The 14,498-nt window shown below is 44.4% G+C and overlaps 1 protein-coding gene across 1 annotated transcript; it reads left to right on the forward strand.

Moving 5' to 3' along the window:
* The first annotated feature begins 1,766 nt into the window (after positions 1 to 1,766).
* LOC121542359 (uncharacterized protein C18orf19 homolog B-like) lies at positions 1,767 to 9,088 on the forward strand. Its single transcript, XM_041851761.2, has 5 exons — positions 1,767 to 1,909; positions 2,669 to 2,703; positions 2,908 to 3,344; positions 6,428 to 6,539; positions 8,546 to 9,088. The coding sequence occupies exons 3-5, from the start codon at positions 2,944 to 2,946 to the stop codon at positions 9,041 to 9,043; spliced, it is 1,011 nt and encodes a 336-aa protein (XP_041707695.2). The 5' UTR covers positions 1,767 to 1,909; positions 2,669 to 2,703; positions 2,908 to 2,943; the 3' UTR covers positions 9,044 to 9,088.
* Positions 9,089 to 14,498: the final 5,410 nt, after the last annotated feature.

Genomic DNA, 14,498 nt, shown 5'->3' on the forward strand with positions numbered 1-14,498 from the left:
GTAAAAAATGTATTAGTAAAAAATTTTAATAGCAAATAATTAAAGAGCAGCAGTAAAACAAAATAACAGTAGGGAGGCTATATACAGGGGGGACCGGTACAGAGTCAATGTGCGGGGGCACCAGTTAGTCGAGGTAATTGAGGTAATACAGTGCCTAGCAAAAGTATTCATCCTCCTTGGCATTTTTTCCTATTTTGTTGCATTACAACCTGTAATTGAAGTGAAATGAAAGTGAAATGAAAAAAAAAATCTGTAAAAAAATAAATAATTGAAAAGTGGTGCGTGCATATGTGTTCACCCCCTTTCCCAAGAAGCCCCTAAATAAGATCTGGTGCAACCAATCACCTTCAGAAGTCACATAATTAGTTAAATAAAGTCCACCTGTGTGCAATCTAAGTGTCACATGATCTGTCACATGATCTCAGTATATATACACCTGTTCTGAAAGGCCCCAGAGTCTGCAACACCACTAAGCAAGGGGCACCACCAAGCAAGCTGCACCATGAAGACCAAGGAGCTCTCCAAACAGGTCAGGGACAAAGTTGTGGAGAAGTACAGATCAGGGTTGGGTTATAAAAAAATATACAAAACTTTGAACATCCCACGGAGCACTATTAAATCCATTATAAAAAAATGGAAAGAACATGGCCAGAAAAAAGCCATTGCTTAAAGAAAAAAATAAGCAAACACGTTTGGTTTTCGCCAAAAGGCATGTGGGAGACTCCCCAAACATATGGAAGAAGGTACTCTGGTCAGATGAGACTAAAATTTAGCTTTTTTGGCCATCAAGGAAAACGCTATGTCTGGGGCAAACCCAACACCTCTCATCACCCCGAGAACACCATTCCCAGAAATGGAATTCTGACAAAGGTTTTAGGTATGCCGGGAAGTGCTGTCGGCGGAGGAGGAATGGAAGGAAAAAGAGAGGCAGAGGAGGTCTAAGAGAGAGAGGGAGGAAGAATGTGAGCTTGAGTCGGGGAAAAATGGCAGGGAGAAGGTTTGGTAAAGAAGAATGGTAGGAAATGTAAGCAAAGTGAGCTGAAGACAGGAGGAGAAATGGAAGTGAATGAGGGCGATGTATCGGAGGTGGTAGGTGTGGTGAAGTACTCGGGGCCTGAGGCTTGCACAGAGGGTCAGGATGGAGATGTGACCGTAGGAGTGATGTTTTTGGAAAAAGTGGACCCTTGCTTTTTGGCTGATCCATTTGTGGTTTCAAGATGGGTGAAAAAAGCGTTGGGTATAGTGGAATCGGTGAGGGTAACCAGAAGTGGTCTAGTGATAATTGTTGCAGAGAGATATTTGGGTGTGCGAGACTTGACATCAGAAGAGTTACAGGGAGTGTTAAGTGGTGATGTCCCATCCTCTCAGGGCATGAGGTAGGAGTTAATATATTTAAATAGTGGGGTGGTGTTAATTATTAATAATAATTGTGAATTTGTGAGTGTAGCTCAATTGGTAGAGCATGGCGCTTGTAACGCCAGGGTAGTGGGTTCGATCCCCGGGACCACCCATACGTAAAAATGTATGCACACATGACTAAGTCGCTTTGGATAAAAGCGTCTGCTAAATGGCTTATTATTATTATTATTATTATTATTTTATTTTTCAAGCAAAATATAAGGGAGTTGTACTCCAGTCCAGTAGGTGGCGGTAATTCAACAAATTGGATGCCAACCGCCGTTAAACCTCATTGAAGAAGAAGGAGAAGAAGAAGAAGAAGCGGAAGGAAGCGCTGTCGCGACAAACTAACTACGAATCCCATGGAGCATTGCGCGATCCGAGTAACACGCGGATCCCCTCAATCTTTGCTCTAAAGGTATTTGAATGACAGGACGGGCGTTCTATGCACTTATGGCTCATACAACTGCAGAAAACACTTTTGACTGGATCACACCTCTTCAATTTGAATGTACGTATTCCGTTACGCAAAAGCTTTGTCAGGTAGTTTTACAACTTCCAACAAATGTCTACACAACTACTTTCCCCGAGTGTCCGCTAGCTAGCTAATTTAGCTAGGAAGCCAACGACCCAAGTTGGCTTTCTTTCAGTTGTCTGGCTATGGCCTGACTCTAACGTTAGCTAACCGTATCTAAAACTGGCCTGTGGTGGCCGGTGTTTCCACTGGGTTGTTCTGGAAGCTTTACAAGTGAAGACGTAAACAGTGCGCTGTTTGCCCTCCTCCAGACTCCCCCAATGTCAACCACACAGAACCCACTGCGTGTGTGCCAGCCAGCCAGCCAGCCAGTCAGCCAGCCAGCCAGTCAGCCAGCCAGCCAGCCAGCCAGCCAGTCAGCCAGCCAGCCAGTCAGCCAGCCAGCCAGCCAGCCAGCCAGCCAGCCAGTCAGCCAGCCAGCCAGCCAGTCAGCCAGCCAGCCAGCCAGCTAGCTATAGAAGGATAGATGTTTTGCAAGTTCTCTAGCTAACCTTTGCACATAGTAACTTGGCTAGCTAGCTACTTAGCTTTTTATTTGGCTTGTTATCTATATATTCGAATATGGTTGTGTGTAGTTAGTAAACTGAGACCTTTGCTTGTTTTTGCTCCCCTTTTAATACGTCTTGTTCAGAATCATCCACAGTAGTTTGCTACTGGATTAGTCTGTTGTGGCTAACTTCTGTGCATAGATTTAATGTGCTTATCATATTTTTATTTGGACCGTTTTCATTTCAGGTGCTGGATTAATGTTTGAGCTACTCTAGTTGGAGGTATGTGTTGGTATTATGCAATATCTTATTATTACATCAGAGACATTTCTTTACTTTGATCATAGCCTTCCTAACTTAATATATACTTATCAACATAAATGATTACTCCTCTTGAAATTGATAGTCATTAGCAAACCCTGATGATGATGATGATGATGATGATGATGATGATGATGATGATGATGATGTGTGTGCTATCTGCAGGCTGTGGTCAACCGTCTCAGGGAGGAAGAGGAGGAGATGCATCGTGTTCTGTCCCAGGGTGCACTGCGGCAGATGGCCTACGTGCGGTCCATGGTCGTGGGCCTGTCAGTGTGTGAGGCTCGCCTGCCCCCCGGGCCAGGCCAGCGCTGGGTCAGTAGCTCAGCCGTTAACAGGGCAGCAGACCGGCCCAAGCTCCAGCCAGAGGACCAGGACCCACCCAGCCTGGCTGGAACAGAGCCTCTCTATGGAGCAGACTCCTCCAAGCTGCCTGTGGAGGCCCTACCGCAGGCCCCAGAGATAGACCCTCTGCAGGACAAGTCCATTGGTCTGGTCCAGAGGTTCAAGAAGACATTTAAGCAGTATGGGAAGGTGATGATACCTGTCCATCTCCTGACCTCCAGCGTCTGGTTCGGGACCTTCTACTATGCTGCTATGCAGTGAGTCACCTGTCTCTGGTGTTCCTCCCCTTGGGGATTCCTACATTAACCCTAACCCACCTGTCTCTACATTAACCCTAACCCACCTGTCTCTACATTAACCCTAACCCACCTGTCTCTACATTAACCCTAACCCACCTGTCTCTACATTAACCCTAACCCACCTGTCTCTACATTAACCCACCTGTCTCTACATTAACCCTAACCCACCTGTCTCTACATTAACCCTAACCCATCTGTCTCTACATTAACCCTAACCCACCTGTCTCTACATTAACCCTAACCCATCTGTCTCTACATTAACCCTAACCCACCTGTCTCTACATTAACCCTAACCCACCTGTCTCTACATTAACCCACCTGTCTCTACATTAACCCTAACCCACCTGTCTCTACATTAACCCTAACCCATCTGTCTCTACATTAACCCACCTGTCTCTACATTAACCCTAACCCACCTGTCTCTACATTAACCCTAACCCACCTGTCTCTACATTAACCCTAACCCACCTGTCTCTACATTAACCCTAACCCACCTGTCTCTACATTAACCCTAACCCACCTGTCTCTACATTAACCCTAACCCACCTGTCTCTACATTAACCCTAACCCATCCTGTCTCTACATTAACCCTAACCCATCTGTCTCTACATTAACCCTAACCAACCTGTCTCTACATTAACCCTAACCCACCTGTCTCTACATTAACCCCTAACCCACCTGTCTCTACATTAACCCTAACCCACCTGTCTCTACATTAACCCTAACCCACCTGTCTCTACATTAACCCTAACCCACCTGTCTCTACATTAACCCACCTGTCTCTACATTAACCCTAACCCATCTGTCTCTACATTAACCCACCTGTCTCTACATTAACCCTAACCCACCTGTCTCTACATTAACCCTAACCCACCTGTCTCTACATTAACCCTAACCCACCTGTCTCTACATTAACCCTAACCCACCTGTCTCTACATTAACCCTAACCCACCTGTCTCTACATTAACCCTAACCCACCTGTCTCTACATTAACCCTAACCCACCTGTCTCTACATTAACCCTAACCCACCTGTCTCTACATTAACCCTAACCCACCTGTCTCTACATTAACCCTAACCCATCTGTCTCTACATTAACCCTAACCAACCTGTCTCTACATTAACCCTAACCCACCTGTCTCTACATTAACCCTAACCCACCTGTCTCTACATTAACCCTAACCCACCTGTCTCTACATTAACCCTAACCCACCTGTCTCTACATTAACCCTAACCCATCTGTCTCTACATTAACCCTAACCCACCTGTCTCTACATTAACCCACCTGTCTCTACATTAACCCTAACCCACCTGTCTCTACATTAACCCTAACCCACCTGTCTCTACATTAACCCTAACCCACCTGTCTCTACATTAACCCTAACCCATCCTGTCTCTACATTAACCCTAACCCATCTGTCTCTACATTAACCCTAACCAACCTGTCTCTACATTAACCCTAACCCACCTGTCTCTACATTAACCCTAACCCACCTGTCTCTACATTAACCCTAACCCACCTGTCTCTACATTAACCCTAACCCACCTGTCTCTACATTAACCCTAACCCACCTGTCTCTACATTAACCCACCTGTCTCTACATTAACCCTAACCCATCTGTCTCTACATTAACCCACCTGTCTCTACATTAACCCTAACCCACCTGTCTCTACATTAACCCTAACCCACCTGTCTCTACATTAACCCACCTGTCTCTACATTAACCCTAACCCATCTGTCTCTACATTAACCCACCTGTCTCTACATTAACCCTAACCCACCTGTCTCTACATTAACCCTAACCCACCTGTCTCTACATTAACCCTAACCCACCTGTCTCTACATTAACCCTAACCCACCTGTCTCTACATTAACCCTAACCCACCTGTCTCTACATTAACCCTAACCCACCTGTCTCTACATTAACCCTAACCCACCTGTCTCTACATTAACCCTAACCCACCTGTCTCTACATTAACCCTAACCCACCTGTCTCTACATTAACCCTAACCCATCTGTCTCTACATTAACCCTAACCCACCTGTCTCTACATTAACCCTAACCCACCTGTCTCTACATTAACCCTAACCCACCTGTCTCTACATTAACCCACCTGTCTCTACATTAACCCACCTGTCTCTACATTAACCCTAACCAACCTGTCTCTACATTAACCCTAACCCACCTGTCTCTACATTAACCCTAACCCACCTGTCTCTACATTAACCCTAACCCACCTGTCTCTACATTAACCCTAACCCACCTGTCTCTACATTAACCCTAACCCATCTGTCTCTACATTAACCCTAACCCACCTGTCTCTACATTAACCCACCTGTCTCTACATTAACCCTAACCCACCTGTCTCTACATTAACCCACCTGTCTCTACATTAACCCTAACCCATCCTGTCTCTACATTAACCCTAACCCACCTGTCTCTACATTAACCCTAACCCACCTGTCTCTACATTAACCCTAACCCACCTGTCTCTACATTAACCCTAACCCACCTGTCTCTACATTAACCCTAACCCACCTGTCTCTGGTGTTCCTCCCCCCTGGGGATTCCTACATTAACCCTTGAGTGTGCAAAGCTGTCATCAAGGCAAAGGGTGGCTATTTGAAGAATCTCAAATATAACATGTGTTTTGATTTGTTTAACACATTCTTTGCTTACTACATGATTCCATATGTGTTATTTCATAGTTTTGATGTCTTCACTATTATTCTACAATGTAGAAAATAGTAAAAAATAAAGAAAAACCCTTGAATGAGTAGGTGTGTCCAAACATTTAACTGGTACTGTATATATATTTATTTTTCTCAGGATTTTGGAAATTCTCCCTGGGACCCCATTTCTTGTTTCTTTCCGTTCTAACGTTCAACAGTAACTGGATGCCTGTCTGCCTGCTGGATAGCCACGGCCACGTCACTGTTTGTAGAAGCTAACCATTTTGGTGAACTAGGTGGTGTACCTAATAAACCTTCATGTGAAGGCACAGTATCTGGCCTTAGTTAACATCACTGTATCTTCCACAGGGGAGTGAATGTGGTGCCTTTTCTGGAGTTCATCGGTTTACCAGAGAAGATTGTTGGTCTGCTGAATCACTCCTCTGGTGGCTATGCCCTCACTGCCTATGCCATGTACAAAGTAAGAATACTCACCGCCTTGTGATATGTACAAAGTAAGAATACTCACTGCCTATGATATGTTCAAGGTAAGAATACTCACTGCCTATGATACAGTGCATTCGGAAAGTATTCACTCCGTGACTTTTCCCCCATTTTGTTACGTTACAGCCGTATTCTAAAATGGATTCAATAGTTTTTTCCCCTCATCAATCTACACACAGAACCCTATAATGACAAAGCAAAAACAATCACATTTACTTAAGTATTCAGACCCTTTACTCAGTACTTTGAAGCACCTTTGGCAGCGATTACTGCCTCAAGTCTTCTTGGGTATGACGCTACAAGCTTGGCACACCTGTATTTGGGGAGTTTCTCCCATTCTTCTCTGCAGATCCTCTCAAGCTCTGTCAGGTTGGATGGGGAGCGTCGCTGCACAGCTATTTTCAGGTCTCTCCAGAGATGTTCGATAGGGTTCAAGTCCGGGCTCTGGCTGGGCCACTCAAGGACATTCAGAGACTTGTCCCGAAGCCACTCCTGCGTTGTCTTGGCTGTGTGCTTAGGGTCGTTGTCCTGTTGGAAGGTGATCCTTCGCCCCAGTCTGAGGTCCTGAGTGCTCTGGAGCAGGTTTTCATCAAGGATCTATCTGTACTTTGCTCCGTTCATCTTTCCCTCGATCCTGACTAGTCTCCCAGTCCCTGCCGCTGAAAAACATCCCCACAGCATGATGCTGCCACCACCATGCTTCACCGTAGGGATGGTGCCAGGTTTCCTCCAGATGTGACACTTGGCATTCAGGCCAAAGAGTTCAATCTTGGTTTCATCAGACCAGAGAATCTTGTTTCTCATGGTCTGAGAGTCCTTTAGGTGCCTTTTGGCAAACTCCAAGCGGGCTGTCATGTGCCTTTTACTGAGGAGTGGCTTCCGTCTGGCCACTCTACCATAAATTAAAGGAATGAGTGGTGTTGGGTGGATTTTTCCTTTAAAGGTGCAATATGTAACTTTTTGGGAGACCCGACCAAATTCACATAGAAATGTGAGTTATAGATCTGTGATTCTCATTGAAAGCAAGTCTAAGAAGCTGTAGATCTGTTCTATGTGCGCTATTTCTATGCTTCCCGTTATGAAGTTTAGTTTTTGAGTCTTTTACATTTGATTTTGTATGCTTCAAACAGCTGAAAATACAACATGGTTATGGAAAATATATTTCACAGCGATTTTAAATGGTACAATGATTCTCTACACTATACCTGCTTGTTTTGTCACAAACTGAAATTAGGCAAATTGTTAGAATTTTAGCAACCAGGAAATGGCGGAGCGATTTCTGCATAGTGCATCTTCAAGCAAATGTTTACTCCTGAACTTATTTAGGCTTGCCATAAGAAAGGGGGTGAATACTTATTGACTCAAGACATTTCAGCTTTTCATTTTTAATTCATTTGTAAAAACATATTTCCACTTTGACATGATGGTGTGTTGCGTGTGTAGGCCAGTGACACAAAATCTCAATTTAATCCATTTTAAAATCAGGCTGTAATACAAAAAAAATGTGGAAATAGTCAAGGGGTGTGAATACTTTCTGAAGGCACAGTACAAGGTAAGAATACTCACTGCCTATGATATGTTCAAGGTAAGAGTACTCACTGCCTATGATATGTTCAAGGTAGGAGTACTCACTGCCTATGATATGTTCAAGGTAAGAGTACTCACTGCCTATGATATGTTCAAGGTAGGAGTACTCACTGCCTATGATATGTTCAAGGTAGGAGTACTCACTGCCTATGATATGTTCAAGGTAGGAGTACTCACTGCCTATGATATGTTCAAGGTAGGAGTACTCACTGCCTATGATATGTTCAAGGTAGGAGTACTCACTGCCTATGATATGTTCAAGGTAAGCAGAAATACTCACAGCAGCGTTTTGGTTGAATAGTGGTGGTGTTATTTTCTTCAGATTGCAACAGCAGCTTCAATTCACGTGTTCTACTGAACTTTAACAGTGTCTTACTTGATCCTGATTTCCTTCAGATTGCAACCCCTGCCAGATACACCGTGACTCTGGGTGGGACGTCCTTCTCAGTGCAGTACCTCCGGAAACACGGCTACTTCTCCACCCCTCCTCCCGTCAAAGACTACCTGCAGGACCGGATGGAAGAGACCCGGGAGAAACTCACAGAGAAGATGGAGGAAACTAAGGAACTGTTCTCTGAAAAAATGGAGGAAACCAAAGAACTACTCTCAGGGAAAATGGAAGATACGAAAGAACGTTTCTCTGGAAAGATGGAAGAGACGAAAGAACGTTTCTCTGGAAAGATGGAAGAGACGAAAGAACGTTTCTCTGGAAAGATGGAAGAGACGAAAGAACGTTTCTCTGGAAAGATGGAAGAGACGAAAGAACGTTTCTCTGGAAAGATGGAAGAGACGAAAGAACGTTTCTCTGGAAAGATGGGGGAGACGAAAGACATGTTCTCTGATAAACAACAGGAAACCAAAGACAAAGTGACTTACCGAAAGAAGATAGATTAGAGTTGTTTACAAGTGGTTGTGAATAAACACGTTTGGTGTCTTCAATGTGGTTGGTGTCAAAGACAGAATTTAAGGCACTTATTATGAACCTACTGTAGAGAGATGAATGAGTCCAGACATTTCACAGTACCATGCTGACTACACTAGCTAGTACCATTATACCTGCCATAGTGGCTTGCGAAAGTATTCACCCCCCTTGGCATTTTTCCTATTGATTTTTTGGGGGGGTTTGTATCATTTGATTTACACAACATGCCTACCACTTTGAAGATGCAAAATATTTTTTTTTGTGAAACAAGAAATAAGACAAAAAAACAGAACTTGAGCGTGCATAACTATTCACCCCCCCAAAGTCAATACTTTGTAGAGCCATCTTTTGCAGCAATTACAGCTGCAAGTCTCTTGGGGTATGTCTCTATAAGCTTGGCACGTCTAGCCACTGGGATTTTTGTCCATTCTTCAAGGCAAAACTGCTCCAGCTCCTTCAAGTTGGATGGGTTCCGCTGGTGTACAGCAATCTTTAAGTCAAACCACAGATTCTCAATTGGATTGAGGTCTGGGCTTTGACTAGGCCATTCCAAGACATTTAAATGTTTCCCCTTAAACCACTTGTGTTGCTTTAGCAGTATGCTTAGGGTCATTGTCCTGCTGGAAGGTGAACCTCCATCCCAGTCTCAAATCTCTGGAAGACAAACAGGTTTCCCTCAAGAATTTCCCTGTATTTAGCGCCATCCATCATTCCTTCAATTCTGACCAGTTTCCCAGTCCCTGCCGATGGAAAAACATCCCCACAGCATGATGCTGCCACCACCATGCTTCACTGTGGGGATGGTGTTCTCGGGGTGATGAGAGGTGTTGGGTTTGCACCAGACATAGCGTTTTCCTTGATGGCCAAAAAGCTCAATTTTAGTCTCATCTGACCAGAGTACCTTCTTCCATATGTTTGGGGAGTCTCCCTTTTGGCGAACACCAAACGTGCTTGCTTATTTTTTTCTTTAAGCAATGGCTTTTTTTCTGGCCACCCTTCCGTAAAGCCCAGCTCTGTGGATTATACGGCTTAAAGTGGTCCTATGGACAGATACTCCAATCTCCGCTGTGGAGCTTTGCAGCTCCTTCAGGGTTATCTTTGGTCTCTTTGTTGCCTCTCTGATTAATGCCCTCCTTGCCTGGTCCGTGAGTTTTGGTGGGCAGCCCTCGCTTGGCAGGTTTGTTGTGGTGCCATATTCTTTCGATTTTTTAATAATGGATATAATGGTGCTCCGTGGGATGTTCAAAGTTTCAGATATTTTTTTATAACCCAACCCTGATCTGTACTTCTCCACAACTTTGTCCCTGACCTGTTTGGAGAGCTCCTTGTTCTTCATGGTGCCCCTTGCTTGGAGGTGCCCCTTGCTTAGTGGTGTTGCAGACTCTGGGGCCTTTCAGAACAGGTGTATGTATATATATATACTGAGGTCATGTGACACTTAGATTGCACACAGGTGGACTTTATTTAACTAATTATGTGACATCTGAAGGTAATTGGTTGCACCAGATCTTATTTAGGGGCTTCATAGTAAAGGGTGAATACATATACACTCGCCACTTTTCCGTTATTTATTTTTTAGAATTTTTTGAAACAAGTTATTTTTTTCATTTCACTTCACCAATTTGGACTATTTTGTGTATGTCCATTACATGAAATCCAAATAAAAATCAATTTAAATTACAGGTTGTAATGCAATAAAATAGGAAAAACGCCAATGGAGATGAATACTTTTGCAAGGCGCTGTATAAGGAGGAGACGGGGTGAATTTCTCAGTTGTATTAGAATACACTGAAGAGGAGCATTATGAATTCTGGGTATGAAAACAAAAATAATTCCTGTTTAACTCAACATCAAAGTCTTCTTGAGGCTGTAACTGCTTGTCGTTTTATGTTTTAAATCACGTTTTCTAATGTATTTTTATCCAATAGCTTAAGTTAATATATTATTGTGTTGTTGCGTTTGTACTACTTAATGTATTATCAACTGAACATAATAAGAAGTGTGATTAGAGAAGTCGGTTGATTGATTCCTTAAAGGGATACTTCTGGATGTTGGCAATGAGGCCCTTTTATCTACTTCCCAGAGTCAGATGAAGTCATGGATACCACTTTTATGTCTCTGTGTCCAGTATGAAGGAAGTTAGGTAGTTTTGCAAGCCAATTCTAACTAGCGTTAGCGCAATGACTGGAAGTCTATGGGTATCTGCTAGCATGCTAGTAGATACCCATAGAATTCCTGTTATTACGCTGATGCTAGTTAGCATTGCCTCAGGAAACGACCTAATAATAATATAATAATATGCCATTTAGCAGACGCTTTTATCCAAAGCGACTTACAGTCATGCGTGCATAAATTTTTGTGTATGGGTGGTCCCGGGGATCGAACCCACTACCTTGGCGTTACAAGCGCCGTGCTCTACCAGCTGAGCTACAGAGGACCACCTCTAACTTCCTTCATACTGGACACAGAGACATAACAATTGGATCCACGAGTTCATCTGACTCATCTGAAGTAGATAAAAGGGCCTCATTGCCAACATCCAGAAGCATCCCTTTAAGTTGCTCTGTGGATATTACAGAATCATAAAGCCAAAATGCTATAAAATGAAAACCACAGTCTGAACAGAGGGGTGTTGGGTACTATAGTACCAGTTATTGGACTGTACTGTTAGTGTCATTATTCAAAATCATGTCTGGTATGATTACAACTTGCAATAAAGCAGAATATTGAGCTTCTAAACATCTTTCAGTTTCCTGTCTTCATACCATGTTCTGAGTACTGTACTTAACTATGGAACGGTTCACTCCAAAACCATGTATGGAATTGAAAGCCCAATAACTGAGTACCAGCAGCCTTGATAAAGGCTAAAGCTGTCGCTTTCAAGGAGCGGGACACTAATCCGGACGCTTATGAGAAATCCCACTACGACCTCCAATGAGCCATCAGACAGTCAAAACGTCAATACAGGACTAAGATTGAATTATACTATGCCGGCTCTGATGCTCGTCAGATGTGGCAGGGCGTGCAAACTATCACAGAGGGAAAGAGCCACGAGCTGCCCAGTGACGCGAGCCTACCAGACGAGCTAAATGCGCTACGAGGCAAGCAACACTGAACCATGCATGAGAGCACCAGATGTTCCGGACGACTGTGTGCTCTTGCTCTCCGTAGCCAATGTGAGTAAGACCTTTGAACAGGTTAACATTCACAAGGCCACGGGGCCAGACGGATTACCAGGACGCGTATTCAGAGCTTGCGCTGACATCTGGCAAGTGTCTTCACTGACATTTTCGACCTCCCCCTGACCCAGTCTGTAATACCTACACGTTTCAAGCAGACCACCATAGTCCCTGTGCCCAAGAACGCCAAGGTAACCTGTCTAAATGATTATCGCCCCGTAGCACTCACGTCAGTAGCCATGAAATGCTTTGAAAGGCTGGTCATGGCTCACATCAACACCATCATCCCAGACACCCTGGACCCACTCCAATTCGCATACAGCCCCAACAGATCCACATATGATGCAATCTCTACTGCACTCCACACTACCCTTTCCCACCTGGACAAGAGGAACACCTACGTGAGAATGCTGTTAATTGACTATAACTCAACGATCAACACCATAGTGCCCTCCAAGCTCATTACTAAGCACAGGACCCTAAGACTGAACACCTCTCTCTGCAACTGGATCCTGGACTTCCTGATGGGCCGCTATTCACCCCCCCCAAAGGTGAGGGTGGGCAACAACACAACCACCACACTGATCCTCAACACGGGGGCCCCTCAGGGGTGCGTGCTTAGTCCCCTCCTGTACTCCCTGTTCACCCATGACTGCGTGGCCAAGTACGACTCCAACACCATCATTAAGTTTGCTGACGACACGACGGTGGTAGGCCTGATCACAACGATGAGAGCCTATATGGAGGAGGTCAGAGACCTGGCCGTGTGGTGCCAGGACAACAACCTCTCCCTCAACATGATCAAGACAAAGGAGATTATCGTGGACTACAGGAAATGGAGGACCAAGTCCGCCCTCATCCACATCGACAGGGGCTGTAGTAGAGCGGGTCGAGAGCTTCAAGTTCCTCGGCGTCCACATCGCTAAGGACCCATCATGCACCAACACAGTAGTGAAGAGGGCACGGCAACGCCTCTTCCCCCTCAGGAGGATGAAAACATTTGGCATGGGCCCTCAGATCCTCAAAACATTATACAGCTGCACCATCGAGAGCATCTTGACTGGTTGCATCACCGCCTGGTATGGCAACTGCTTGACATCCGACCGCAAGGCTCTACAGAGGGTGGTGTAATCACTGGGGCTGAGCTCCCTTCCATCCAGGACCTCTATACCAGGCGGTGTCAGAGGAAGGCCCTAAAAATTGGTAGAAACTCTGGCCACCCAAGTCATAGACTGTTCTCTCTGCTACCGCACGGCAAGCGGTACCGATGCACCAAGTCTGGAACCAACAGGACCCTGAACAGCTTCTACCCCCAAGCCATAAGACTGATAAATAGTTAGTCTGGGTAGCTATTGGTTAACTATTTAACTATCTGCATTGACCCTTTTTGCACTAACTCTTTTGACTCATCACATATGCTGCTATTACTGTTTATTATCTATCCTGATGCCTAGTCACTTTATCCCTACCTATATGTAGATATCTACCTCAATTAACTCGTACCCCTGCACATCGACTCGGTACTGGTACCCCATTTACAGTTGAAGTCGGAAGTTTACATACACCTTAGCCAAATACATTTAAACTCAGTTTTTCACAATTCCTGACATTTAATCCTAGTAAAAAATTCCCTGTCTTAGGTCAGTTAGGATCACCACTTTATTTTAAGATTGTGAAATGTCCGAATAATAGTAGAGAGAATTATTTATTTCAGCTTTTATTTCTTTCATCACATTCCCAGTGGGTCAGAAGTTTACATACACTCAATTAGTATTTGGTAGCATTGCCTTTAAATTGTTTAACTTGGGTCAAACGTTTTGGGTAGCCTTCCACAAGCTTCCCACAATAAGTTGGGTGAATTTTGGCCCATTCCTCCTGACAGAGCTGGTGTAACTGAGTCAGGTTTGTAGGCCTCCTTGCTCGCACACGCTTTTTCAGTTCTGCCCACAAACGTTCTATAGGATTGAGGTCAGGGCTTTGTGATGGCCACTCCAATACCTTGACTTTGTTGTCCTTAAGCCATTTTGGAAGTATGCTTGGGGTCATTGTCCATTTGGAAGACCTATTTGCGACCAAGCTTTAACTTCCTGACTGATGTCTTGAGAAGTTGCTTCAATATATCCACATAATTTTCCTTCCTCATGATGCCATCTATTTTGTGGTCCTCTGTAGCTCAGCTGGTAGAGCACGGCGCTTGTAACGCCAAAGTAGTGGGTTCGATCCCCGGGACCACCCATACACAAAAAAT

Source organism: Coregonus clupeaformis, chromosome 18 (assembly GCF_020615455.1).
Source record: "Coregonus clupeaformis isolate EN_2021a chromosome 18, ASM2061545v1, whole genome shotgun sequence".
Taxonomy (NCBI): domain Eukaryota; kingdom Metazoa; phylum Chordata; class Actinopteri; order Salmoniformes; family Salmonidae; genus Coregonus; species Coregonus clupeaformis.

Excerpts from the sequence above, each read along its gene's own strand:
- LOC121542359 (XM_041851761.2), top strand. The coding sequence starts at position 2,944 with ATGCATCGTGTTCTGTCCCAGGGTGCACTGCGGCAGATGGCCTACGTG. Across the intron at positions 3,345-6,427 it reads TTCTACTATGCTGCTATGCA|GGGAGTGAATGTGGTGCCTT; the intron begins GTGAGTCACCTG and ends TATCTTCCACAG. Across the intron at positions 6,540-8,545 it reads CTGCCTATGCCATGTACAAA|ATTGCAACCCCTGCCAGATA; the intron begins GTAAGAATACTC and ends GATTTCCTTCAG.